Source organism: Ascidiella aspersa, chromosome 6 (assembly GCF_963924565.1).
Source record: "Ascidiella aspersa chromosome 6, kaAscAspe10.2, whole genome shotgun sequence".
Taxonomy (NCBI): Eukaryota; Metazoa; Chordata; class Ascidiacea; order Phlebobranchia; family Ascidiidae; genus Ascidiella; species Ascidiella aspersa.
The window spans coordinates 5,259,426-5,285,042 of NC_139452.1; the positions used below are offsets into that span (position 1 = coordinate 5,259,426).

Below are 25,617 nucleotides of genomic sequence, written 5' to 3' on the forward strand. Positions count from 1 at the left end.
ACTAATTTGCTTATTTCAAAGTGATTGAAGAAAACATACCACAGTTTAGCAATATCAAAAAGAGAAAAAAATTTACCTCATCTTTCATTGTGAATATGATCACTTTAATCTATATTCTTTCACTGTAGACAACAGCCGAACAATTTACTTTTCCTCAACCTTAATATAATAAAACTTATACTTAATAAAATAGTCGTTTATTCTAACAAAAATTAAATCAGAAGTGCCGGTTAGGTTAGAAAATAAAAAACATATTGATGGCAAAAGCATGATGTATGAGATATGCTTCACTGTATCATACACTTACAATATTCTTATAAAGCAAAAATGGCATTTATTATAATCCAAATAAAAGCTAAAAACCAAAATTACTTGATAACAACTTAAACATAGTATAACAAAAAACCTATTCGTTGAAAAACTAATCAGCATATATCAGAAAACCACAGCAAATAATACAAATTAATTAACCGTATAAGACGAGAATTGGTGTAATAACTCCTATTGACTGTAGAAATAAAATATATCTTCCTAAAAAAATATTAAAATGTTAACAAAAGGAAGGCTGTATAATAAAAAAAAAAATGTCATCAGATTAGCACAAAGTGGAAAACTTTTGAGTAAAATCATTGTTGGCAGTTCTGTAATGACTAAAGTCAATGACTCGACTTAAGTCACTGGTTTTAAATTACTTGACTTGACTTTAGTTTTTTGGGCAAAATACCTTGACTCGCTTGAATTTTGACTTCACTTGGGCAGCCGATGACTTGATCTGAATTTAAGGTATTTTGCGAATAACTCTACTGGTACTTAAAATGACTTCACAATACTGGTTGCATGCTCATTAATATTGTGCTACGGGGCAAGAAACTGAAACACAAAACAGGTAAGGACGCAAAAGACCACATATCTCTTTACACATTCCACAGCAATGTCAATGTTGAGGCCAAAATGCTAGGTAGGTAGTTACCAGTCATGAAAGGTTCAAGAAATCTACTTTCATTTTTAGTTTCAACCAAGTGTTTAAGCACCAAATATGACCACTCTCTAATACAGTAAAGGTTTTGTATTTGCATTGTTACATTCATCGTGGAATTGCATTCTTGGGTATTGCACTTGGAACAACATCAAAACAAAAAGAGGCGCAATAGACACAAACAATAAGAAACGGCAACAAAAACACCGTCGTGAAATTCAACAGTTTAAATTGCATTGTAGCTTGATCTAACTGGCTTGAATACGAGCATGACTTAAGCAGAGTGAAGAGTAACAGGGTTTTCGGCATTTCGGACATAAAATAAGGCAGCACATTGCACAATGCGATGAAAAGACTTAATTTTTGTTTAAACGTGATCGCAAAGCTACTTCCCTATGGATGAACAACAAGAAAAAAGTAAAAGTGCTTTGGAATGGTTGTGTGTCAGGTTGGTTGCTACCTTAGTTAAACAAAATAGCATAATGTTTCAGAGCTTTTGGACAACATAATGCTTAAAATCATAATGTTTCAGAGCATAATGTTTAAAGCTTATTAATTTCACAAAATCGCTGAAATTTACCAAATGACCGTAGCATTTCAGTTTTGCGAGTGTAATTAGCATAGAAGTCAAGGGCACAGTGGCGCAAATGCACATGTCGTGTCATGGAATAAACAAATTGTGCGCGAACTTTCGAGTCATACCATAGGCGTTGGGCAAAAAAAAGTAAAACACGATACTAAAAAAAGGATAAAAGGCGCGAAGCAAATAAAACAAAGGAAAACGACGAGAATCAGGCAAACGAAGTTGGTTTGGAGTCGAGAAAAGTGATCAGCATCGGCTGTTTCTCCCTTTCTTTGTCTTTCCGACACCAGCCGACCAAAAATCCGCCCTCGGTAGCGGCGTAAAGTACCATACTGTTGTGGCTGAAGGTGATACTGCAAGGAACATATAGTTGGTTTGTCGGTAAATGTAAAACTAAGCAAGTGATTTTGTGGGTTATTAAAAAAGACATATTGGAGCGACTTATATGTTACGAATTTAACACAAAATTGTAAACAGACACAGCCATCGACACAGGTATCTCTCTCACTTTTTGGATAGGTTCTTTGAGTTTAAAGTTGAATTTCTGAGACACATATAGATGGGTCGCTTATTTGTCGGCAAATGTAAAACTAAGCGAGTTAACTTGGCGTTAATAAAAGGTAGGTATGGAGTGACTTATATGCTACAAAATCGACAAAAAGAAAAAAATAAATCTGAAAAAATACATGTGACACTGACACAATTTTAAGCACATATCTGTTCGTTTATTTGTCCAAATATAAAACTTAAGAGGAAGCCTGATTGATAGCGGTTTGCCGGTAATATTTGCCGATAATTCACTCCTACTAATATATCGGTATCGGTTAATTTGAAGAATATTTTTGCCGATATTATACTTTTGCTTCAAATATATTTTCTATTTTTTTAACTTCCAAGCACGTCATTTACTTATATTTTTATTGCTGACTGATTTAACAGAGTTTAAAGTGTTTTTTTCTGTATTTTATCGTCAAGATGATTTTCAAGTAATTTTGATTAAACTAAATGTGTTTTACCTTACAATGGGCTTGTGAATGATCTGCTAACAATATATTCCAACTTGCAATTTACAAAAACCTCAGTTATTATAGTGAAAAACAGTATTTTCCTATATTAGTCAACACAACCTTTAAGATGCTTCAGTTCAAAACAACATATGTGTTACCTCACAATGGGCTTGTGAACGCTCAGTTAAAAATTTACTACAACTTCTAAGCTACAAAAACCTTATTACTTATTGTAAAACCGTCTTTCCGTACATTAGTAGTCATCACAACTTTCGAGTTGTTTCAGTTCAAAAAACAACATGTGTGTTACCTCACAATGGGCTTGTGAATGCTCTGTGTTGTGACGTCTCGCACGTGGGTGAGGTCCCATGACGACCAGAGGCGCACGCAGCCGTTGGCAAGGCCACAGGCGACCACGTTAACCGAACGTCCTTCAGGCGCGGAGCTGAAGGTCACGCAGCAGATAGGCACCTTGCAGTCCTGAGCTGCTAGTAGGCTGCCATTGATCGTCCATAAGCGAATGTGACTGCCACTGTTGTTGCCTGTTTATTGTATTGACTTAAAAAAATGACTCGATTCAAGCATTTTTTGGTGAAATGAATTGACGTAAAATACGGTAATGAAGCATTGAATGAATAAAGTTTAGAACGAAAATATACGAAATCGACTGTTGTTTTGAAAGATTTTAATTGATTTTGAAGGAAATGACATTATTTGACTTTAAAAATTTTTGTTTTTAGGTGAAATGATTTTTGTAAATGACTTGACTTGATTCTAAGAAAAAAAATTAAGATTTAAGAAGATTGTTTTTTTAGGTAAAGTAATTTTTGTTGATTGACAAACGACTTAACTTGAATAAACGTTTTTAACGACTTTGAGTGAATATGTTTAAATGATTTAATTTGGATTAGGTATTTTATATGAAATGACGCCACTTCAAGTGTTTTTAAGTTAAAAGACTTTACTTTGACTTTACTTAAGTATTTTTGGTAAAATAAGTCGACTTACGTATTTTAGGTTAAATGGCATGACTTGTAGTTTTTAGGTTAAACGATTCAAGTATTTTAGGTAAAAACGAAGAATTGATAAACATAGGAAAGAAAAATACTACCGTGAAAAAAACTACTCACAAATCTCGGACGCAAAAAATGGGATTTGCAAACCAAACCTACTTAAATGCTCAAAAAAAAAAAAAACACGATAAAAAATTGTAAATATTCCAAATAGAAAATAAAGTAGGGAATAAAAATAAAAGTTTAGAACAAATATATAAGAAAAAATTTTACCCGACTGGCAAACTGTTCAAAACAAAAAATAAAAAAAAACAAGTTACTTGAAAAGTTATTCGACTGACAAACTGTTCAAAATGTAAAAAAACTCAAAGGAAAAGCATTTAATAAAAAAAGGTTATAACAAAATACAAAAAAAATAAAAAATAGTCGGAAAACTTACTGGACTGACAAACCGTGCAGATGTCGCCTGAAGTTTGGCTGATGGCTGTCGACGTCACAGCGTCCGAGTGACCGGTCAGTGATCTGACGTAACAAAGGGCGTCGAGGTCCCAGATGGCGGCGGTTCCGTCCCGGGACCCGGATACGAAAATGCGGAAGGCGCGACACACAGACAAACAGGTCACGGCGCCCGAGTGACAATGGAGCGCCGTGGGAGGCAAGATCTCAAGGTCGTAGCCCTGGAACGACAAGGTCAAGCATTTTATGGCCTCGTGTTTAAGTTAAAAGGGCCGCAGGACTTAAAAGTTTGGAGCCGTCAAGCAGATTTAGATAACTAGATCATTCTATAGCTTGATAGTGAATCTCAAAGCCAAAATAGTAAATCGACATCTATACGTACTTGTATCAATGTATCTTTAATTAATTATCAGTTATTGTAAATAAAATATATCCAAACCTCACTTTAAGGTTGAACAAGTCGGTATCGAAATCTTTTTTTATCAAGATGATCCGTGCATACTGCATAGTGTACCTTAATTAGATTATTCTAGTTTTCTAATTTGCTGAAGTTGAGCAAAATGCGGCTATAATCGATTACTTGTGAATTGCTTGTGCGTTCCAATTCTAATCTGATTTTTTTACTAAATACTCTACTTCGCCCATCAGCGTGTTTTAGTTTCTCAGTCAGAAAATTTTTTAGTTATTTGAGTAAATTGTTCGGCATGTAAAGTGACGATTTTGGTTTTCCTTTCTTTCATTTACATTCCAATAAAATAAAAGTATTTTATCGAAACTTATAGTGAATTAAATATGGTAATTCTAGTTCAGGCTTCAACATAGCTTGTAAATTAATTGTGAAATGTCTAATATTTCGTCAATAAAATAAATTGTGCGGAAGTTTTTTAAATAAGTGTATTACCAGTTACCATGTATCCTCACCGATTTAAAACTGTTTGGTATGGAAGTCTGTTTTGACAAAGTTTCTTACCTCCAGTGTGCAAATTCCAATTCATATTAAAGATAAACTAAACTTCTACACTAATAGGATACAAACGATGTCACATTTCAACTAACTCACCTTCTCCGGCATTGTCTTGCATCTTTGCGCGATGATTTTTCCCGAGTTTGTGCCGAAGATAATGGACCGGCAGTCGGGCGCAGCGATGCATGCAGTCACGTGGTCGTCGGGAGAGAAGCGAACGAGGTTGATTCCAGGAGCGTTGTGCTTCAACTTCAAGCGTACGATGCTAAAAGGGGTTTATGGTGAACATTAGTAGGGGAAATGCATTGAAAGAAGCATCAGTAAGGCATTCGGTGATTATTTAGTGGGATAGGAGTGCTTTAGCTTCAAGCGCACGATGCTAAAAGGGCAAGGATTTATGGAGAATATTAAGGGGAAAACATTGAGAAAAAAGAAGAACCAAAAAGGTCGAGTAGATCGACATCATCTTGATTATTAAGAGGTTTCGATACGAGCTTGTATCATCTTTAAGAGAGTTTGCGATTTATCATCAAGCTACATTACAGATCCGTACACCAAAAGCAGAACCAGTTAGACACAAAGTGAATATATAGTTGGGTAGAAGCGTTGTGCTTCAGCTTCAAGCGTGTGATGCTAAAAGGCCAAGGGTTTATGGTAAATAATAAGGGAAATACATTGAGAGAAGCACCAGTATTGATATAGTTGAAGCAGCAGTGTGACTAAAAAAAAGATTGGTAAGAAAGGTTAAGTAATTTTATAAAACGGTTTCAGGAGTGTTGCTTAAAAGCTCCAAGAGCGACATTTAAAAGTGTTTTTTTCACCAACATGCAAAACTGAACGTAGTTGTCTGATATGACATACGTTAAAAGTTTATAGGTATTTTAAGCGGCTGGCAATCACGAAACATGGTTTCCATAAGTATTTAGCGAAATAACGCAATGCGAAGAAATCCTTTTTGAATGATGGATTATTTTCGAGACTTATTATTATATGGAAAGAAAAATCAAGTTAAACAAATATGATAGGAACTGTTTTTAAATGAAACATATTTTTTTTTTTATTCACGTTAATATTAACAAACATCTTGTGTATGTAATAATACCGTTTGTTCATAAATAAAGTTTCTAGTTTTATTTGGAGCAATATTTTTTCATAATTGATACATAAAAAGCATATAAACAAAAACAGAATGTTTGCGATAAATGTACACTAAATGCAAAATTATATTTCCCAACTAAATTTCCGCTTTTTCAAAAACCAAATTTAAAAAATGTTTCCAAATTAAATAAGCAAACAATTTTCTTACTTATCAGGTCTTTCGTAGGTGACGAGTGCCGACCAGCTGATATCTATCGGCTTGGCTTGCGAGTTCTTCGTCCTGGCGTAGACCACCAGGAGTCCCATCTTAGGGGCCAGGGCGCATACGTCATTGGTTTCCAGGGCGATCAGGGTTCCGATGCGCCCGCTCACCAGCTTATGGAGAAAGACTGTGGGCTCGGGGGCGGCCGGTGACCCAACGTAGTCACCCCACTGCAGGCCCTTTACCGAAGCAATAGGCCGGGGAAGCTAAACGAAAAAAATAACTTTTTTTTTAATTAGATAGAATATTTTTTAAATATAGCTGCAATTTGGTTTTAAATATTTTCTATATGGGTCGTAGAAGATAAAAGGTTAAAATAACACTTTTTTTCATTATCAAGCTACATTACAGAATACAGATCCGTGCATTGTGTACCCAAGCAGGTTTTTTTTAAGGTTTGGTTTGGGTGACCGCTAAGTAGTTTTAAGAGACCGCAAGTGTTTCATTTAAATACCAAAAAGTTGCAAAGTCCAAAATTTGGGAACTCAAGTATAAAGAAACTTTATATATAAAGATGCAATTGTTATAAAATGGGTCGTGGAAGCTAAAGCGACGAAATAACAGTTTATTTTTTAATATATGAGACGTGGAAGCAAAACGAATAAAACTATACTTTTGTTATAGTAACGTAATTTGAATGGGTGTATCTGTTGTTTACATGGGGGGGGGGGGGGGGGATTTTTAGCTAGATCGTTGTGGTTGTGTAATTAATAATTATATATAAACTTTTTTAAATGAAGCTGGAATATTTTTTATTTTACTGATGTCTAGGTTAAGCTAAACCAGGGGTTCTTAAACTTTTTTTACCGCGGACCCCTAAAAAACTGTTTTGCTTCGCACGGACCAGCGAAGGCAAGACATTTTTAGTGATGACGTCATAATACAAACAGACTTCAGAAATTTGCTGTTTTCGGTCCCAAAAAAGTGAAATGAAATAAAGTCTAAGTATCTTCAGTGTAAAAACGTTTTATTTTTAACTATAGTCTACTCTTTTCTTTGAAAAATAGATTGCTTGAATATACACTACTAGTTCAATTAGGCCTTCATGGACCCCCTAAAACTGGCTCACGTACCCCCCAAGGGGTCCATGGACCCCAGTTTAAGAACCCCTGAGCTAAACGAATAAAATAACACTTGTCTAATTAGATAGAAACTGTTTAAAATCAAGCTGCTATTCAGTTTTTTTCTATGGCTAGAAAGTAGCAAGTTTTCTTATTATTGAAATGTGCAGAGATAGTTTTCTATGCTTTGAAGTGCAATGCCTAACAACATTTTTTCGCAATGGTTGGCGATTGTAGCAAGTCAAGAGTTAACAAATCTGCAAGTATGAATTCGGCATAAAAATGAGACTGTCATCTTTTACCTTTGAGTTTTTAATTTTCTTGAAGGACTTCGTCTCTGGCGCTCTGAACGTACCAAGAATAGAAGACGAGACCTCAGAAAAGCCACCGCTGAGTGATTCTGTAAAGAGAAGTGCGTTGTGAGTTCTACTGTAGGGAAAAATATGCGGATTGCCAGGTGAACTCATTCAACCTATATATTACCCAGGTCACTATAATTACGCTAAAAATCACTAAATTTGAATGTAAGTGTTAATATCACAGTTGAATATGGCGTAGCAATTTTAAGTAGATTTTATATGAGAGTGGTATCAGCAGCATCGCTTAAATTATGGTAGAAAAATAAATAGCAAATATCGGAAAGGCCAAGAAAACTCTTAAATGTGTTGGCCTGTACTTGTTTTAATGACAAAGGTATAAATAGGTTGGTTCACAGTAGATGTGAGACTGTACTTGTTTTAACTTGAAAAATGGTAAAATTAGGTCAGTCAATGTTGTGGTTCAATTAAATTTGGTTTTCCGAAACAAAAAATAAATAAATATAAAAGCAGGTGCATCAATGCAGATGTTAATTAAAGTATATTTTCCCTAAAAATAAAAAAAAAAAAAAAAACGGTATACGAAACAAAGCAAAAAAAAACAACAACAACAACAACAAGTTGCCTACTCGCTGTCAATCCGATGGAGGTGTCGCCATGACGGCCAGCATCCACATCGGACGAGCATGGAGGATGTGGAGTGGTGAAGAGCTGCTTGGGAGTTTGTCCGTAAGTCTTCACCATCGTCTCCAGTGCTTTGCGCTTCACTGGTTCCTCAACGGAGGAAATATCCATGCCGAAATAAGTCTGGTATATAGAGCGAAATGTTGAAAACAATAATATCAAAATGTGATTAAAATTAAAAACAAATGTCACTTGGTGGCAATTTCACAGAAATAGTGATGCATATCTACAAAAAAATTGTTTAGATCACACGTATTACTTTTACAAATAGAAGCTTTAGGTCAGGGATGTCCAACCTGCGGCCTGCGGGCCACATTGCGGCCCGTCTGAAATTTTTGTGCGGCCCGCTAGTCATTTTTACTCCCTAGTAGTATTTTAAACGTTCAATATTAGCCTAATTAAAATGTACCAGTCAGCTTTTAGGGGCGCACTAATCGTATAGTATGGGTAAAAAATATATATATAACTCTAAAGAGCAATACCTAATCTTGAAACTTAAAAGGTTCTGCGGCCCATTAAATTTTTTCAAGTTTCAATGCGGCCCACTATAATAAAATGTTGGACATCCCTGCTTTAGGTGCTCGATTAAGCTTCAAAAAGCTATTTTCAGAGTTGTCATTCATTTTCATGAAACAAATTCAAAGACGTCGCATTTTTTTCAAAGAAACTTTTTTCTTTCTAAAGACCTAAAATGATATCACTCGACGTGTTTTGAATATACAAATATTTCAAAAATCGCTTTCAAAACAATGGTGTTTTTTGAAGACTTAACTTGCAAAATATTTTGTGATAACACCGTGTTATGGCGCCATACCCAGACGTTTTAACCAAAGATTGGATTTTTTTGTTCGATATTTCCCACCGTATAGCGCACAAAAAAGAAAGTCAAAGGTAGTTTATTGCTCTTTTATAAGCCAAACTAAGTCTGACAAATTGCAGAATAGTGAATAGCTTTGAGTATTGGTAAACTTGGTTCCCATACGAAGTCTAGTTTTGTGACTTAGTGGTTAAAATTGCAGGATTGCATTTCTTTACTCACAGCTGGATGAAATACGTTGACAGCATCCAACGCGGCTTGCCCGGTTTGCTTAAATCCGAACACAAGATCAATCCAGTGGTGAAGACGCGATGTGACGTAATCGCTCTCAAGCGCCTGCGAAATTGGACGCACGAATTAAGCAAGGAGAAAGACTGCTTAAAAATATTTTTTTAAGCAAGTCAAAAGAATGCTTAGTTAGGCTGTAAAATGTTCAACTATAAAATAGCGATCGTTGAACTGGGTAAATTTGCTGTAGATAGCCTGATTATCCAACAACACCAAAAAAGAATTGGCGAGTTTAACGTGAGCAACTAAGAATTTAGTTAGCGAGTATCCAGTTAAACGTGGAGACGTGGTTAAAAATCAAAACGTTTTTTTGCAATTTGCAGTCTAGGTGTTATCTAAACTTAACACTGCATAAAATTGATAAAAATACATATTAACAACTTCACAAGTAACAGTTTCACAAACGAAGTATCTTCTCTTGATTAACTTCTTGTAAAAAAATACATCGTGAACTTAAAAAACAAGTTTTGTATTTAGAGTTGTTGTCAGAATTTTTTCGACAAAAACTAACAATCCACCTACCTGTCTGTGAATGAGAACAAACAACCTCGGGTCTTCTCTGCACCACAGAGGCAGGGTCACGTGATGCACGCGGAGGCCACACTGGCGATAACCGAAGTCAAAACCTGCCACAAATACAACGGACGTTAGTGTTTACGTAAGAATCAATTGAGATATGCCAGAGTCACACCTTTTTAACTTCCTAATCACTAATCATGGAGCTTAAACTTGCTGTTAACGAGTTTTGTGGTACACACAAGCACGAAGATGTGTATTTACAAAAATAGTTTTTGGACGTTTTGGAAAGTACGCATACATCGTCTTGGGATTTTTAAATTTCGCCCGGCGTCTAAATCGAACCTACCGGCAGTTAGGGAGATCCGCCGAGAAATTCTCGGTTATAAACAAAATAGCTAGTTGAGTTTTCATAGAAAACGTTTTACTAGTAATTATTTGCCTGATTTGTAAGTATACCTTTTGTCTGTTAACAGGCTCTGTGACATATGCTTTATCTGCGCAACATAGTGCTACTTTGTCAGTGTTAAAACGTTCTTTATGGAGAACTCTAAAAATATTTTTAAAGGTCAATAATTTTTACTTTCACATTGACTTTAAAGGTTTAATTTTTTTTTGATTTATATGACTTTAAAGGTTTATTTTTTTCAATTTATATGACTTTAAAGGTTTAGTTTTTTTTAATTTATATGACTTTAAAGGTTTAGTTGATGTTTTTTTCTAAATTTACATTGCCTTTTCGAGTTTTAACGATCCGTTCTAACATTAACAAATATCCCACACACTAACCTTCCAAGTTGCAGAGGAACTCAGGCAGAAAGAAGAACTCGGGAATGAGTTCCTTAACGTCAGTTGTGGATGCGTATGACGACAGGCGGAAGGTGGTGGCCATCGAGTGGAAAGTGCGATCCGGGATGTCAAAAGATGCGTCCTGGTACTCCAGGAAGAGCTGGGTGAAAGGTGGAAGACGGACTAGGAAGTGGAGCACTGTGCCGCTGGAAAAAGAGGATAAATTTGTTTTTTATGTTGATTTGAATGCGATGAACTGGAGGGTTTGTCACTTCATATGATGTTATTCGTCTATACATCACTATGCAGAGTTGTTGGGCGTCATTCATTGTTTTTAAATATTTAGAAAACATTTATGTATTTGGCCGAATAGTTACAATATAGCTAGTTAATTTGCAGTGCTCTACATTTTCCAAGAGTGACAATTCTCCAAATATTGGAAAATAAGTTTAAAAGTTATTGATAGACAATAAAGTTTGGTGATTATCTGCAATTTTTGAACTTTATAGTTTTTTTCTTGAACTGAAATAAATCTCCCAAACCATATTTATTGGTACTGTACGTTTTCTCCTTTTACAAATGATGTATACTTGATTTATGGACTGCTGTCACCATATATAGTAATACCAGTTCAATGTCATTAACCCTGAAGAAGGCGAACTGTTTAGGTCCTCCAAACGTGGAGAACAAAAATAATTACCACGGGAACTATTTTAGATTAACGTACAATTAATGATTAATTGCTAGCCAACCTGTTAGAATAGTGAGAACCGTAATGAAACGGGGGAGTTTTCAGTTCCCTTTCATCCTCGGAGCAATTCTTGTAATCATCGTCGAGGAACTTGTATCTTTCCTTGAAGTGCTGCTCACGACTCGGTTCTTGAACTGATATCGGCTTCTCCAAAACTCTAAAGAACAAAGAGAAAGTTGTCACACTGAGCAATTTCAACGAAGATAGTTGAACTAGTGAGGTTTCTTTGTGTGTTTAGGGTTGCTATTTGGTCACGGATAGCACAATAACAGACGTTTAAAGTAGCTATGCGACTCGGAGGCCTTTTGCCAAAGTTAATTTCAATTATTTCAAACATTATATAATTTATTTCAAAGATTATATAGACTTGCAAAAAAAAGTAACGATTAAAAAAAACATTTACTCGTTCAGCATAAAAAACAATGTTTAAAGGTCTCTAATTCCCTAAGGATATCGTAACAAGCATTATAAAAAATATCCAGTATGACTTTAGTTTACGGGTCTGTTAATTCGCAAAAAAACTGCCAAGGGCTTGGAATACACGCAATTTTTTAGCCAATTTTTATTTGCCGTTATCAGAACCTTACAAAATATTTGTCTTAAAAAGTCGTACTTACAGTTTAACGAACAAGCCGCTTCGATAATAATTAAAAAAAATGCGATTTAACAACTAAACAAAAAAGCCTTCACAAACGCTTACCATTTGTTTAAATCAAAATCTAACAAAACCCTACAATACCACAAACGCAAACCTGAATGTCGAAGGGGAATCCAGGTCTAGTATCTGGCTTGTGTACTCAGATAGCACGAAGGGCATAACTGGATACTGCATGAGGTCGTTGAACGAGCGACCGGCCGCCTTGTTCAGTTGGGTGAGGTACTCGAAGTTGCCGATGTTGCCCGCACACCAGGACTTCGTGATGCTTAGAACGTCCTCGGTTGGAGATAGATTGGGAAGGGGAAGCTTTTTTAGCTGGTCGTAGATTAGGTCGCGGTCCTTCGTGAGGAGGATGAATTTGTCATTTGGAATGATAGTATGTAAGTCATTAGAAGATGAAAGAGTACTGGTGGAGACAGTGGATAAAGAGAGATTAGCCGCTATTTTATGGGGGCAAGGTTGAGAAGGGAAGACTTCTTTAACTATTTAGTCAATAGAGAGAAGAAGCGATCAAGTTGTTCATTAGTTTTGCGAGAAAGGTAGAAAGTCGCGGCTTTACGGGAGTAAGATGTATCTGTCATTAGGAATGGCAAGAAGATATGGTGTGGAAGATATGCTTCATTAGTGGCTGTATTAAAGTTCTGAAGAGAGGCTGGCGTTGGGGAAGGCACGTTTTTTGTTTTATTTTTATGCTGTCGAAATTATTTGTAATTTAATAAACTCTTTCACTGAACCCGCAAACAAAGTCTTTGAATATCTTTACACTACCCGAACTTGAGGCAAAAAAGACAAAGTTACGATTATGTTCCATATAGCTTTCGTTGGGATTTTTTTTCGTTCTACTAAAACAAGTCGTTATAAACCACTTAAGTTATTGAACTAGGGTTTAAAATAAAAACAAGGCTGGGGTGATCTTAAAAGCTTTTAAACAAAGAATACACACAAGACAAGATTACGTGCAACCGTGATGGATATTGTTCAAAATTAGAGTTCTGTGGAATCCATTTTGTTTACGGTTGTTCAAATCGTTCGAACTTACAGCGACGGACTTGAATGCCAGGAGGTAAGTCTTCCCGTTGTCGAGAAAGATCTCTAGCGCCGTATCGTGGAGCTGCCACCACCTCGTGTGGAACTCAAGCACGTCACGGTGTTGCCAGGACAACGAAAGCACCTCCTTCTCGCCGAAGATCACCTGCGGAAGAAAAAGAGAAAAACTTGATTTTTAAATGGAAATGTAAAAAGTTATAAAAATTAAGTTGGAAATTTCAATATGTATGCGAACGAGAAAGTTGATTGGTTATTTTTCACTTAAAATAATATGTTAAAAAAATTAATTTTTTTTGCACTTAAAAAACAAAAAAAGTGTGAATTGTAAACAAAGTGTGAATTGTGTTTTTATCTTGTTTTGCAGCGTGCTTCAAACTAATGTTTGCTGCATATAAATAAACTGCTTTCGTATCCAGTGTTTTAGACATCAGTTGTAAAATATTTTATTTATAAACAGTTTATTATCGAATGGAATGCAGCCTTTCATTTTCATTACAAGGTAACTGTATTTACTTGGTATGGGGGTTTATTTTAACATATGGTCGTCCACCTACCGCTGACTCAAGTTGCAATGTTTTAGCCAAAATTTGGATTGTAAGTATACCGACAAATTATTAGTTTTGCGATTTTGTTCACTGGGAGCATTTCGTGAAGGCAAAGAAGGTACTTTAAAGATTAGAGTAGGATGAGATTGCAAACAAAGTTGCCACACATATTTAAAGAAAAATTCAAAGACATTTCAAAGAAAATTGATAGCTTTTCAAAGATCTAAAATGGGACCGCCCGACGTTTTTAAGTATAATTCGAAAGCAACACAGTATAAATGCCATGGTCAACACGATAACAAATATTGCAAAATTTACAACAGTACTATCTAAACTAATAACAAAAATAAATTCAATGAGTATTGAAACACTTTTGAAAAAAAAAAGTTTTGAGTATTGAAACACTTTTGAAAAAAAAAAGTTTCAACCAAAAGAATTTGTGCCAACCAACAAAGAAACAACCTTGCCCACATCAGTTGCAAGCCGATCGACCACCTTTGTGTCAGTATTTTATCATTACACCTTTTTGCTCAAGAACTTGTAACAGAGCAGCTTACCTGTGTGAGAGAAGGGTCGATAATGGCTTCGTCGCCGACGAAATAAATGTGGTTTTCCCCGATGAGAATCTCCCCCGTTGTCTCGCGGTCGGTCGTAACGTTCGTGCAACTCTGGACCATGCTTATTTTCTCGTTAGTCTGAAGCCTGCAAAAAAAGGAGTTACAAGCTTAAAAAAACAATATTGGAAACTATACAAAATGAGAGTTAGCATGGTCATGGATTTTTCTTCTTTTGGCCACTTGTATATCGTTTAGATTAGTTAGAAATGGTTAGTATTTGCAATGTTGTAAATTATTATCCTAGTAACACTAGAATTGGCAGCATTTAAAGCGGATGATTTTTGTCCAAGTACAAAAAAAACAAGAATTAAACTAACGACTTCGGGCATACGTTAGGACCGTCTCTCCTTTGAATTGAGCCACGCAGGCTTTTTTTAAAACATTTGTTTCAAGAAAACCGTGGTCAATTAGAACTCATGGCTATAATAATCAGACAAAAATAAATTACTAGTTATATCGCTTAAATGAGCTAAAAATGCAATTTTGCCGCCTTGTGCACAGGAAAAGGCTAGCAACATCTACATCCCGTTGAAATTCGGACTTACGAGATATGTCATAACAAAATAACCTTCCTTAAATTAAAATACTTTCATAAAGTCCAACCTCGTACGAATAGTGACTGAATCGGACGAATGCGAATCGTCCTCAAACAAAAAGCCGAGGGGCCTCGGTTGGCTGACTTGAAATATTTTGTCCCTTGTGCCTCCCTCACTGCTGGGGGTGCACATCGACACGGGAATTCCCGGCTTTTTCTTTTTCTTTTCCTTTCGTCTCTTGTTGAGCATGAACCTCTGATCGACCCCGATGTGGCATCGTTGCAGCCTTCTACGCTCTCTGTAAGAGAAACCGGGAAAGTTTGTTTTTACGCCAAGTTCGTAATTTTTTGGGGGGAATTCGATTAGAACTAGAATTAGGCTTAGGGTTTTTTTTAAGGTTTGGTTTGGGTGACCGCTAAGTAGTTTTAAGAGACCGCAAGTGTTTCATTTAAATACCAAAAAGTTGCAAGAAACCGCTGGAGAAATTTGGGGGATCGTTTCGGTCTTAAAAAAAACACTGATTAGGCTCACTTTTTTTATTATCTAGTGATAGTTTGGTACGTTACGGTTAAATCAGAACTGGGCAAACAACGGCTCGCAAAGCAATTTAATCCGACCCGCAGCTTATTCTTTATATTTGTTTTAGGCGAAAAAATGTCTTTTAGTTGTCATTGTAAAATATTTTTTTGAATAAAATTTCTTAAACTTTTTTTAACCGCGGACCCCAAAATATTTGTCTGCTTCGCGTGGACCAGGGAAGGCAATACATTTTTGAAAGATGGCGTCACATTCATTAGTCTGCTGTTTTCGTTCCCAAAAATGTGAAAGTGTAATCAAGTCGAAATACATTCATTGCAAATACGTTTTATTTTTAATTAAACTTTTTTTTTTGCTGGGAATTCCAGCAGTGATAAAAGCCAGGCTATATAATTATGAGATTTTTAATTAAACTTACTGGCGCAACTGCAAAAAACAACAAGCACACCGCACGTGGCAAAAAATGCAAATCATGTTAGTTTTTTTATTTAAATCAAGAAGCATGCGATTTTTGTAAAAGAATGCTGTTTTTTGGTTGTTTTCACTCACCTGCAAGGTCCTTCAGTTGGGTCGAGTTGCCAAGACTTGGGATATTGCTCGGGGTTGTACCATACCGCCCTCTCGTGGGCAAGTTGCTCTAACGTCATCGTCCACTTTTTGCGGATCGACAAGTCGTTGGAAATTGTGTCCTGGGGAAAAATATTCAAAATTTTTTTTTAAACAAGGTTAAATAACCTTTGACGTGTTACATGTCTTCGCTAATCGCGTTTATTTTAATTTGTGATATTTTTTGACCTTATTTATTGATAAGTATAATTGCTATCATTTTTTACTGATAGTAGAGTTGAATTTTGTAAATTTAAACGCAGAAAACATGTTGGATTAATTTATGTTTCAAATTAAATAAAAAGTCCCAGAAAGTGGTATTTTTTTAAGTTGGATATCCTTATTGTTTTAACACGATCTATCTAAAAAAAAAGCAATTTTACCTTTAATTCATATTTCGAAAGACGAGTAAAAACTGTAAATAAAGCTTATTTTAGAAAATTAAAATGTTCCAAAACTCCACAACTGATTTTTTTGTCTTGGTGCAACCTTGACTCTCTTTAATGACCCCAGTTACCCACCTTGAGGTGTTTTATCATCTTCTTGCGCTGCGCGTTCTGCTTGAGTACCACCAACTGCGTCACTTCCATCGCGTGACGTGACACGTGCTCAGCCAGGCGTGACGTGCGATTGCGCAATAGCTCGTGTTGCGTCATAAAGGCCTGCCGCCATTTGTTGCGCTTTTTCTTGTGGTCTTCGTCGAACAAAGCCTTAATGGGCCAAAAAATTAGTAGATTTAAAAATGCATTATTTTCCAACAGGAATTTTAGTAGTATTTTTTAATTTGCATTTTTTACTTCTTTTGTAAACAGGTTTTACTGAAAACGCTATAAAACACAACGAATCGAAAAATTAAAGGTTGTAAAGTATTCTTTTAATATTTTGATTTTTAGACGTTTTTCAGATTTTTTTTTAATTGTACATTATATTTTATATTTTTGTGCAAGTATATTAATATATCGTAGATACATTTTTGTGTAACGTGTGTAGTTTAACTTAAAAAAAAATGACCTGGACATTTTTTCAAAATAAAACACAAAAGAAACCAACGATTTGAAAGAAAAATAATTCTTTATACTATATAAAAATCTATTTTAACGTTGTAGAACGAAATAAGTTTTTTGCGCAGGTGGATTTAAATACTTTTTATTTATACATATTTATCTATAAAAATCAGTCGTTCTTGGTTTTAGGTTGTAACTGTGTTGTTTTTTAAAGTGATATTGTCCTAATTAATTTTTATGTTTAGTTAAAAAAATTGGTTAAAAAGTTCGTTGGTAATATAGAAATACAAATAAATACGTACAACGACAAATAAAAATGGGACGAATTCAAACCACAAATTTACCACAAATCTAAATCAGAAATTTTGCACAAACCTGGAATTCGTCGAGCGGACCAGGGGACAACGGTTCGTCACTTGGTGTCGCTACTTGCGCTGCTCTTCGGTGCAGTGAGGACACCCTGTGGCCAAGACGTCCGATCGTCTTTGACATTTTCTTGATGTTGGCACGAACTTCTTTCCTCAACTGCTGCTTGTAGTAGAAGTTTAAGTAATGCAGGTAAACAGCAACCTGGAAAGTTGAACGAAAAGTAGACGTCCAAAGCACGCTCTTGAAATTTAAATGTTTTGTGATTCTTGAAATACACGTTGTAATTATGAGTACCTTTTGAAATTTACTTTTAATATAAATTATGTTGAACTGTTTGGTATTATTTGTAAGTAACCTACTTTTTTTTATTCTGTTTTTTATAGAAATTAATGGATGCAGTAGTGTGTGTTCATCTTAAAATATACTAAACTTTTTGTAGATTTAGACATGTTTTTTATGTTTTATTAGATTTATATACATTTTTAAACGATGAAACAAAAACTTATTTTCCACATTTCTAATTAACAAGGCAGCCAGAAAACAGGTCGAAAAATTTCGCCTGATAACTAATTTGGTTACCGCGAAGGAAAATTGTCTTTCATTAACCAATGTCAAAAAACAGTATTTTTCAACCTGGGACGTTTTATTCTACGACGCACACAACACAGTTTTTCAGGAGTCATTTAATGTGTAAAGTGTTATGTACAAAATCAGCACATTTAATAACAATATGTATATTTTGGAACATAATGGTTGGAGGTTGTAGTAAGACGTAATAAGAATATCAAAGCCCATACAAAAGTAGAAGTCAGTTTGAACGTTTCGAATAACTCTATATTCATTTTCAACATCTGATGTTAATATTGAATGAAGAGTTATTCGAAACGTTCAAAATGATACCTACTTCTGTATGGGCTTTGATATTCTTATTAATATGTATATTGTATAAGTATATAGTTTAACTTTAAATGGTTGCACGCTTTACCTTTTGTCCTTGGCTTGATTTAGTAGGAAAGAGAAGTGCCAGAAGGCCTTCGTATCGCTTGTCGTTCATGACCTTGAGGGGGAACGTGCGCCTTTCAAGGTCATCTTGCAAGGGCGAAAGAAAGTGGACGAACAGCCGAGATGCCTAAACACAAAACAGACAAGGTAATTTACTGATCGCCTTAAGTCTACCTTACCACAAACCCGCAATAGTTCGCGTTGCGTAAATTTTGCGCGGCAAAAGAAGGTCATACCTTTATAAATAGTTTGATTATTTTGGTATTGAAAAAACGTCAGTTAATTAATTATGATTTTATGAAGTCTATAAAGCCTTTATAGTCATACTAATCCCTGTTAAGTGACTGACTTGTTGGGCGAGCTGGGATTCTGCCATGTGTAGAATGCGATCCCACGCCGCAGATTTTGTGAACTGAGACTCGGAAGTTTCCAACATCGAGAAAAGCCACTCGACCGTGGTGTCGAACAAAACTTGGGGGAAGTCCCTAAAATTCAGGTAAGATGTAACCCTTGTTTTTACCCAATAAATTGAGTCCATTTATAAATTACAATACTACTTATAGTCGAGTGAGATTAAAAAAATAAGCCAGCTCAAAAAGGAATGTAATTTAATTAAGATTCAAATATGAAAAAGTATAAAATCAAGTTTAGAGATAACTAATATCTCAACTTATTCAATGCGAGAAAAGGAGAATTAATCGGTAATATGGCAGACTAAGTTTGCATTTTACAAATTTACAAACCACAATAAAACGATTTTTTATTAATCCCAAGAATTACTTATGAAAGAAAATGCCTAATTTTAATCAGTAAATTAGGCTTTAATGTCGCAAAAGCGTCGAGTTTCTTCTACACCAACCTGTCATCGCTTCCATTGCTTTGCGTGACGTCAACTTCTCCATGAAGTGGAGCAAACGTCCTTATCTTGTCAAAGCTGAACAAAAAACTAATTTTAACAACAAAAAAAACGCCCATAAAAGGCATTTCATCACACCGAAATTCGTTTTTTTAATGACCACAATCGATAACGATCACATTTTTTTATGTAAGACATAAAAAGCGAACTTTATTATTTATTTGTTAAAAAAAAATGCCTTGCCTTTATTTGTTGAGCCAATGCAACAAACACGGGTATGTTCTTAAGCTTGCATTTAAAAAGATAAGCTAATAAATGGTAAATATGTGTGAAGATTTTATCATTAACTTTGGATTCATTTTTAACCTTTTATCAAATCTAAAAAGTAGATATCTTGGCAAAGCAGTAAGTTTAGATTTACAAAAAAAAAAATCAAATCTGGTCCAATTCATGGACGAATCTTACCTTTTGTTGCTGGACTGGGACTCGGTAAAAATGACCTGGTCAACAGCGATGGCCACAACTTGCTGGAGACGATTAGAAGTTTCCGCTTCGTTGATTCGACGTCGCTGGTTGCCCTTGAACGACCTTGAGCCCATCTGGCCGACACGAGGACGAAAACTGGGGGAAAAACAAATTTCAGGATTCGGCGAAAGAAGCGTTGTATCGGTACATGATATCGATATTGTTCATTTCATAATCTATGGAGTTTATATAGTTGGACGAATAGTAAGTATTAAACACTGTGCGGAGCTAGATAGCATTGTTTGAACGTTCCAATTGATCACTGCGCTTTATTGACGTCATAATGGCTTTAGGTTAGTGTAGGACGAGCAGTTAATATGACAGAGAAATTTTAAATATTGTATCAACGTTCAAATAAACAATACGTATTATTGACCTGAGAATAGATGAAAGTTTTACTGAAAGCTATGTTATGATAAAATTACATAATACAGGACTAGGCGATATTGTGTTACCCTTCCAATTGAATGTGAAATCGAAATAATGTTGAATGAGTATGGCTGTGGATCCATGAAACCGTATACCGCTACACATATCAGCCTACAAGCCAACAGTATCGCAAATAAAAACGCGACTATTTAATGGTTACCCAACAGGGCTGTCGGTTTGATTCTTGTAGGTAAACGGTCTTGAAGCGGTTGGGGAGACGCTGGGCATCATTTCACTGCCGAGACTGAAAACTCGTCGATGTGTCTTCAAACTGGGAAAAATAAGGTCGTGATAAACTCTATTTTTTGTTATAATTTATGACCTGCCATTAATTTAGTGGAAAAGATTAAACAGAATTACCTAGTGAATCAAATTCAAATGAACTTCAGATTTAAAATATTTGAAATAAAGGATAACGATTTTTGTTTTTCAACGTTTAAAGGTAGCACCGCAAATCATTGTCAAAATTATCCACGTTTTTTTAATATGTCGAAAATAAAACAGTTTAAAAGCGATGGTTAACGCAAAAAAATACAGTTGAATAAATGTTTTTAACAGCACTGAATTACCACATATCCTAAGGCTGCATAAAAAATAATTTTAAAGACTATTCATAAACTTGGGAAAAAACATAGATTATTTCAAAGACTGTTCAACACACATTCAAACATTTATATACTTTGTGGTAACCCTGCATTGACTTAATTCGTGAAAACTACTTACGAAGTTACGGCGGGGGAGAGAGCAGTGTTGAACATACGAGCTGGGGAAAGTCCCGATATTGTGGGGCTAGTGGGGGCCGAGCAAGTTGGGGCTGGGAGAAAAACGGGGGCGTACGTCGCTGTGGCAGCCCCCGAAGAATAGCTGGAGGTCGTTGAACTGGAGTAACAAACGGGAAAGGTCAATGAACTGTAATAACCACCAAAGTGGTTGATCGCTTCTGCTGCAGTTAATGGTAAAACTTAAGGCAAAAAACATGTAAGTTTAGTTACAGACCTAGAACTGTTAAATCCATTGCTCATATGAGCGTTTTAATGTTTTAAAAAACAACAACTAAAATTTTTTAATAAAAAAATAACATTTTCCGTAGTTATTTTAAGTTCTGTCTTGTAGAACCTAAGTTGATTAGAACACTGTTTGAAATTGTCCAAATTTCGGGGTAATTAAAAAAGACGCACCCGCTTTCCGAGTAATCTAGACTTTGCTTGATAAACTTCAAGCTTGTTGGCTTTCCTCCGTTCGATTGCTTCATCGCATCCAACACCTGGAAATATTAAAGTTAAGCAATGAGAATAAATGAGTTCAGTCGTACGCCACAAAATTGCCACACGTTATAGTGGGCTGCAATGGCTTTCAGTGTACTAATGATACGTAAGCGGTAATCGTTGGTCAAAAAGCAGCTTCAGAAGGGCTAGATCGCAGTTGTTGGACACACATATGTGTGTATCGTTCTAGCGGTTCTTAACATTTTTAGAATATTTTGTTGTCCATACTGTAGAGTACTAATAGTACACTGCATTTTGCCACAACCGATTTTCTCAAAAGTCGTAGTTTTACTATATTAATACTTAATGGTTAAACCAAAAACCCAAAAGGGTAGGGAAATTTTTATTTTTTTATTTTATTTTTTTAAGTCTGTTCAATATTTTGACGCAAAAAAATATGGTAAATGATGTTTTTCAATACCCTAAAAGCACGAGGGTCTACTTTCCAGCTAACACAAACATTTGAGGTCAATTAGGCAAAAATACGTTTAATCGAAGCATTACCCGCAGCAGAAGGCTGTTTGAAAGATCCTGGGTGGCAGAAACCTGGTCCGACTCGGCTCCGTAAACCTTGTGGAACTTCTTTTGCAGAACGATGAGAAGCGTCATCAGATCCTCGAACACCTTAGACGAGAAAAGAGAAATATACAAGTTGTTGTATAACAAATACTAAATTACTTGCGTTTTCACAAGAGGACTACAGAGTGATAGGTAATAATAATAATGTTGTTCGTTTATTTTTATTGATTTAACGACAATCAGGTTCTTAAACGACTGAAGAATACCTTTTTTCGTTACCCCATTTACAGCGCGTAACTCCAGTTTAAGGAACAACACGCTAACAATAACTCAAAAGCATACAAATAGAAACACATTTTTTAAGAAAGAAGCCTTAAAAAAACATATTGTCGTTTTAAACTACTGACTAGCGAACAACTGATCGGTGTTAACTAAATTCAAAATAATCATATTTTTGGTAAAGATGTTTGAATTGAATGAATATATAAATTAAATATATATATCGTTATAGAAGGAAAGGCTAAACAAAGTATATCCATCAAAGATATTTGCACGTGCTCCATGAAATCGTTGTATAGAATCTGTCACAATATTACTTGTAAAGCACGACCGTTGTCCTTCAACAGGAAATTACAATAGCAAGTAGAAAGCAATATTAAAAGGCCAGGCCAAAATAAAATCCTTTCACTTAATAGCCAACTAATAAAAGCACATATTCTTACTCTAAAATGTCCAGACCCGGCGATGGTGCAAGACTTTGTGGCGATCGAAATCATCATGTGCTCCACAGAATCAAATATAACCTGAAAAAAGGTAACACTATGAACTTTCAAGAAAAAACAAAAAATAATCAATTTAAAAAAAACCAGAAGTTTTTCTAAAGTCTGTAGTTGTTGAGAACATTGAACAGTAAACATATTTAGAATGGAACTTTCATAGATATTTTTAAGGCGCAAATAGTATCACCAACAAAATAGGGAGTTAACATTGTTAAAAAAACAGGTAAAACATTGTAGGTACAACAGCGAAGCTTTGGTTCCCCAATTGTCTTCGCTGAACTTTTGGTAATAGAAACAAGTCTTAAAAATCTTGCTCAGAACGAATCCCAACTAATCTAACCAAATAAAACTACGAACCAAAATTTGGGTCGCAAAGACATTGAAATAAAATAAGGTAAACTTATTATACCGTGATTAAATGCATATATCGAATTATTGTAATACAATTTTAACCCAATACTTCTGTACATTTTAATTAAAACTTGATAACGACATTAAAACAGAAGTTTCGGGTTATATCCTTTTAAAATTTTATGTTGTACCGACAAAACTAGGTTTTTAGCAAAATTCTTGAATAATCTGCATTTGAGAAACACCGACATATAAAGACACGAGATGATATATTTACTTGTCTGTCGTGCTTGGACTTGCTGGGGTGGTTTCCCACACTTGCAAGCAGGTTACAGAGGGCAAGGGTCAGTCCATTGTCCAACATTACGTCAGCTGCTGGACCCATGCACTCGAATACCTCCGTCTGTGAAAGATAATACTGTAAACCACGAATTAAAGTACGTGTTTTCATTGATTTAAAATGGAAACAGACGAAGAAAAATACTCACAAACAGAAAACAAATTAAACTCTGTAAAAAATTAAACAGACTCTTGTAGAAAAAAATACAGCTAACTACCCTTTCAAACAGTTCAACCTTTTTCGCAAATGAGCAAGGTTATTTAAATTTGTGTTGGGATTTATTTAAATAAGACACGTATACAAAAAGAGTGCGAAGCTTCTTCAAAGTTGTTCTGGCATTGCGGCATTTTATGCGCTACAAAACAACAAACGTTTAATTGCACACAAAAGCTAAGCCGTTACCCATTCGATGTTATGTCATAGCAGGCTCATGTTAGATTTAAGAACAGTTTTAATAATTTCTGTGTCACATCATGTGAAGCGCGAATGAATTACACACTCATGGGTGTTTAACAGTGAAACAAAGTTTAATTTTAACACGGCGAAAAAAAACATTTATGTACAATGTAAAATAATTTAAGTACAATGGAACAATGGAACATTAACTTTCTACAAACAGTAAAGATTTGTTGAGTTTTAATAGGAAGCGCTAAAAATATTGTTAAGAGAACCGCTGCCTAAATGGTTGGTAATACAAAACACTGGCAATGCAAGTTAACAACACATCCTTACCAGCCTTGCCAGCAAGTTGCAGCACAGATCCGGACCATTCAGGTGGCTTTTCTCCAACACCGCAAGCAGAACAATCACAGAATGGTTCGTAAAGGGATCGGGCGACTGAAGACCAGCACTGAAGTTCTCGCCACTGCCATCTAGCGGAAGCGGCAGGGGCTCTTCGACCGACACTGGGTGGCCGAGTAGAAAATAGAGGCACGCTTCGCAGGTGGTCTTTGTGGTTGGATGCTGGTGGAGCTGGTTGCCCACGAGGTGGAATCCTTTTCTTTGGAGGAAGTTGTTCTTCTCCTCGGAAGGACACCTGTGAAGTGAAATATTAAAATGTTTGGCAAAACAAAAAACGCGAGTGTTCGCCAGTAGGTTGAGACTTCTCTAAAGAGAATTTTAGTGAGGTACACTATGCACGGATCTGTAATGTAGCTTGATAATGAATTTACATTAACTAAATATGATACAAGTACGTAACTATCAAGATGATATCGATTTATTAGACTTTTGTGAGATTCATTATCAAATTTTAGTTAGCTCTAAGAAAGAACTTATGAAAGGATTTTGTTCCTACGTCGCAAAATTTCTGCAATCCAAAAATTTCTGGCTAAAAAAGTTTTAGAATATTACATTAAAATATTAAAGGATGAAGAAGCATTCGGAAGTAATCTATGTCGTGTATTATCGATTACAATATTTCGAAACTAAATCTGCAATATTTTAGTAGATTTAAAAGAGAAATATGTCCAAAGCAAATGAATCGTTTTTGATTAAAACTTCGGACATTTTTTTCAAAAAGAATACAACAAAGCTTTAGGAAACAAAAAAATAATCCAATACCACAAACAAACGTAACAAAAAAATAGAACTCCTGGCAAAAAACAATTGAATTTTTCCCCGCGCTTTCTAAAATACTAAAAAAAAAAAAAAATAGAATCGTATTTCAATCGCAAAAAACAATTTTGTAAAAGACAATCATAACAAACATTAAACTAAGTAGACAACCTTTGGAAGTAAGAAACCAGCAAGCGAACCACAGCCGCTCTGACGTCGACACTTTTGTGATGAGTCAGCACAATCAGGATCTCTGACGTCAGCGACTTGCCGAAGAGTTTGTTGACGTCAGCATCTCGCATCGTCATCGTGGCAACGAAAAGAATACGCAGAACCTCGGTAACCATTGCCGACAGACTCTGGTCGCCAAGCGCCTTTAAAAAGAAAAACAGAAGGTTTAAAAAAGTGGTAGTAAATTAGAAAATATCCTACTCAACTTATAGATTTCTGCACCCGTTCCGATGTCAGCCATTTTGACATAAATAGTTTTAAA

The 25,617-nt window shown here is 35.4% G+C and overlaps 1 protein-coding gene across 1 annotated transcript in view; it reads right to left on the reverse strand.

The window, feature by feature from the left end:
- Positions 1–1,501: 1,501 nt before the first annotated feature.
- Positions 1,502–25,617, reverse strand: part of LOC146139316 (lysosomal-trafficking regulator-like) — a 56,051-nt gene continuing 31,935 nt past the window's right edge. The window contains exons 36-65 of the mRNA XM_083392399.1: positions 25,296–25,498; positions 24,300–24,603; positions 23,505–23,630; positions 22,820–22,900; positions 22,083–22,202; positions 21,492–21,577; positions 21,037–21,192; positions 20,474–20,584; positions 19,825–19,980; positions 19,363–19,437; positions 18,853–18,988; positions 18,487–18,630; positions 17,508–17,702; positions 16,650–16,838; positions 16,072–16,211; positions 15,053–15,283; positions 14,390–14,534; positions 13,280–13,432; positions 12,335–12,579; positions 11,584–11,739; positions 10,832–11,037; positions 10,049–10,152; positions 9,461–9,574; positions 8,356–8,544; positions 7,723–7,794; positions 6,306–6,565; positions 5,096–5,264; positions 4,019–4,256; positions 2,877–3,108; positions 1,502–1,912 (exon numbers count right to left, since the gene is read on the reverse strand). Coding sequence (XP_083248525.1) covers positions 1,768–1,912; positions 2,877–3,108; positions 4,019–4,256; positions 5,096–5,264; positions 6,306–6,565; positions 7,723–7,794; positions 8,356–8,544; positions 9,461–9,574; positions 10,049–10,152; positions 10,832–11,037; positions 11,584–11,739; positions 12,335–12,579; positions 13,280–13,432; positions 14,390–14,534; positions 15,053–15,283; positions 16,072–16,211; positions 16,650–16,838; positions 17,508–17,702; positions 18,487–18,630; positions 18,853–18,988; positions 19,363–19,437; positions 19,825–19,980; positions 20,474–20,584; positions 21,037–21,192; positions 21,492–21,577; positions 22,083–22,202; positions 22,820–22,900; positions 23,505–23,630; positions 24,300–24,603; positions 25,296–25,498 — 4,881 coding nt within the window. The 3' untranslated portion in view covers positions 1,502–1,767. The remainder of the gene's footprint in view (positions 1,913–2,876; positions 3,109–4,018; positions 4,257–5,095; positions 5,265–6,305; positions 6,566–7,722; positions 7,795–8,355; positions 8,545–9,460; positions 9,575–10,048; positions 10,153–10,831; positions 11,038–11,583; positions 11,740–12,334; positions 12,580–13,279; positions 13,433–14,389; positions 14,535–15,052; positions 15,284–16,071; positions 16,212–16,649; positions 16,839–17,507; positions 17,703–18,486; positions 18,631–18,852; positions 18,989–19,362; positions 19,438–19,824; positions 19,981–20,473; positions 20,585–21,036; positions 21,193–21,491; positions 21,578–22,082; positions 22,203–22,819; positions 22,901–23,504; positions 23,631–24,299; positions 24,604–25,295; positions 25,499–25,617) is intronic.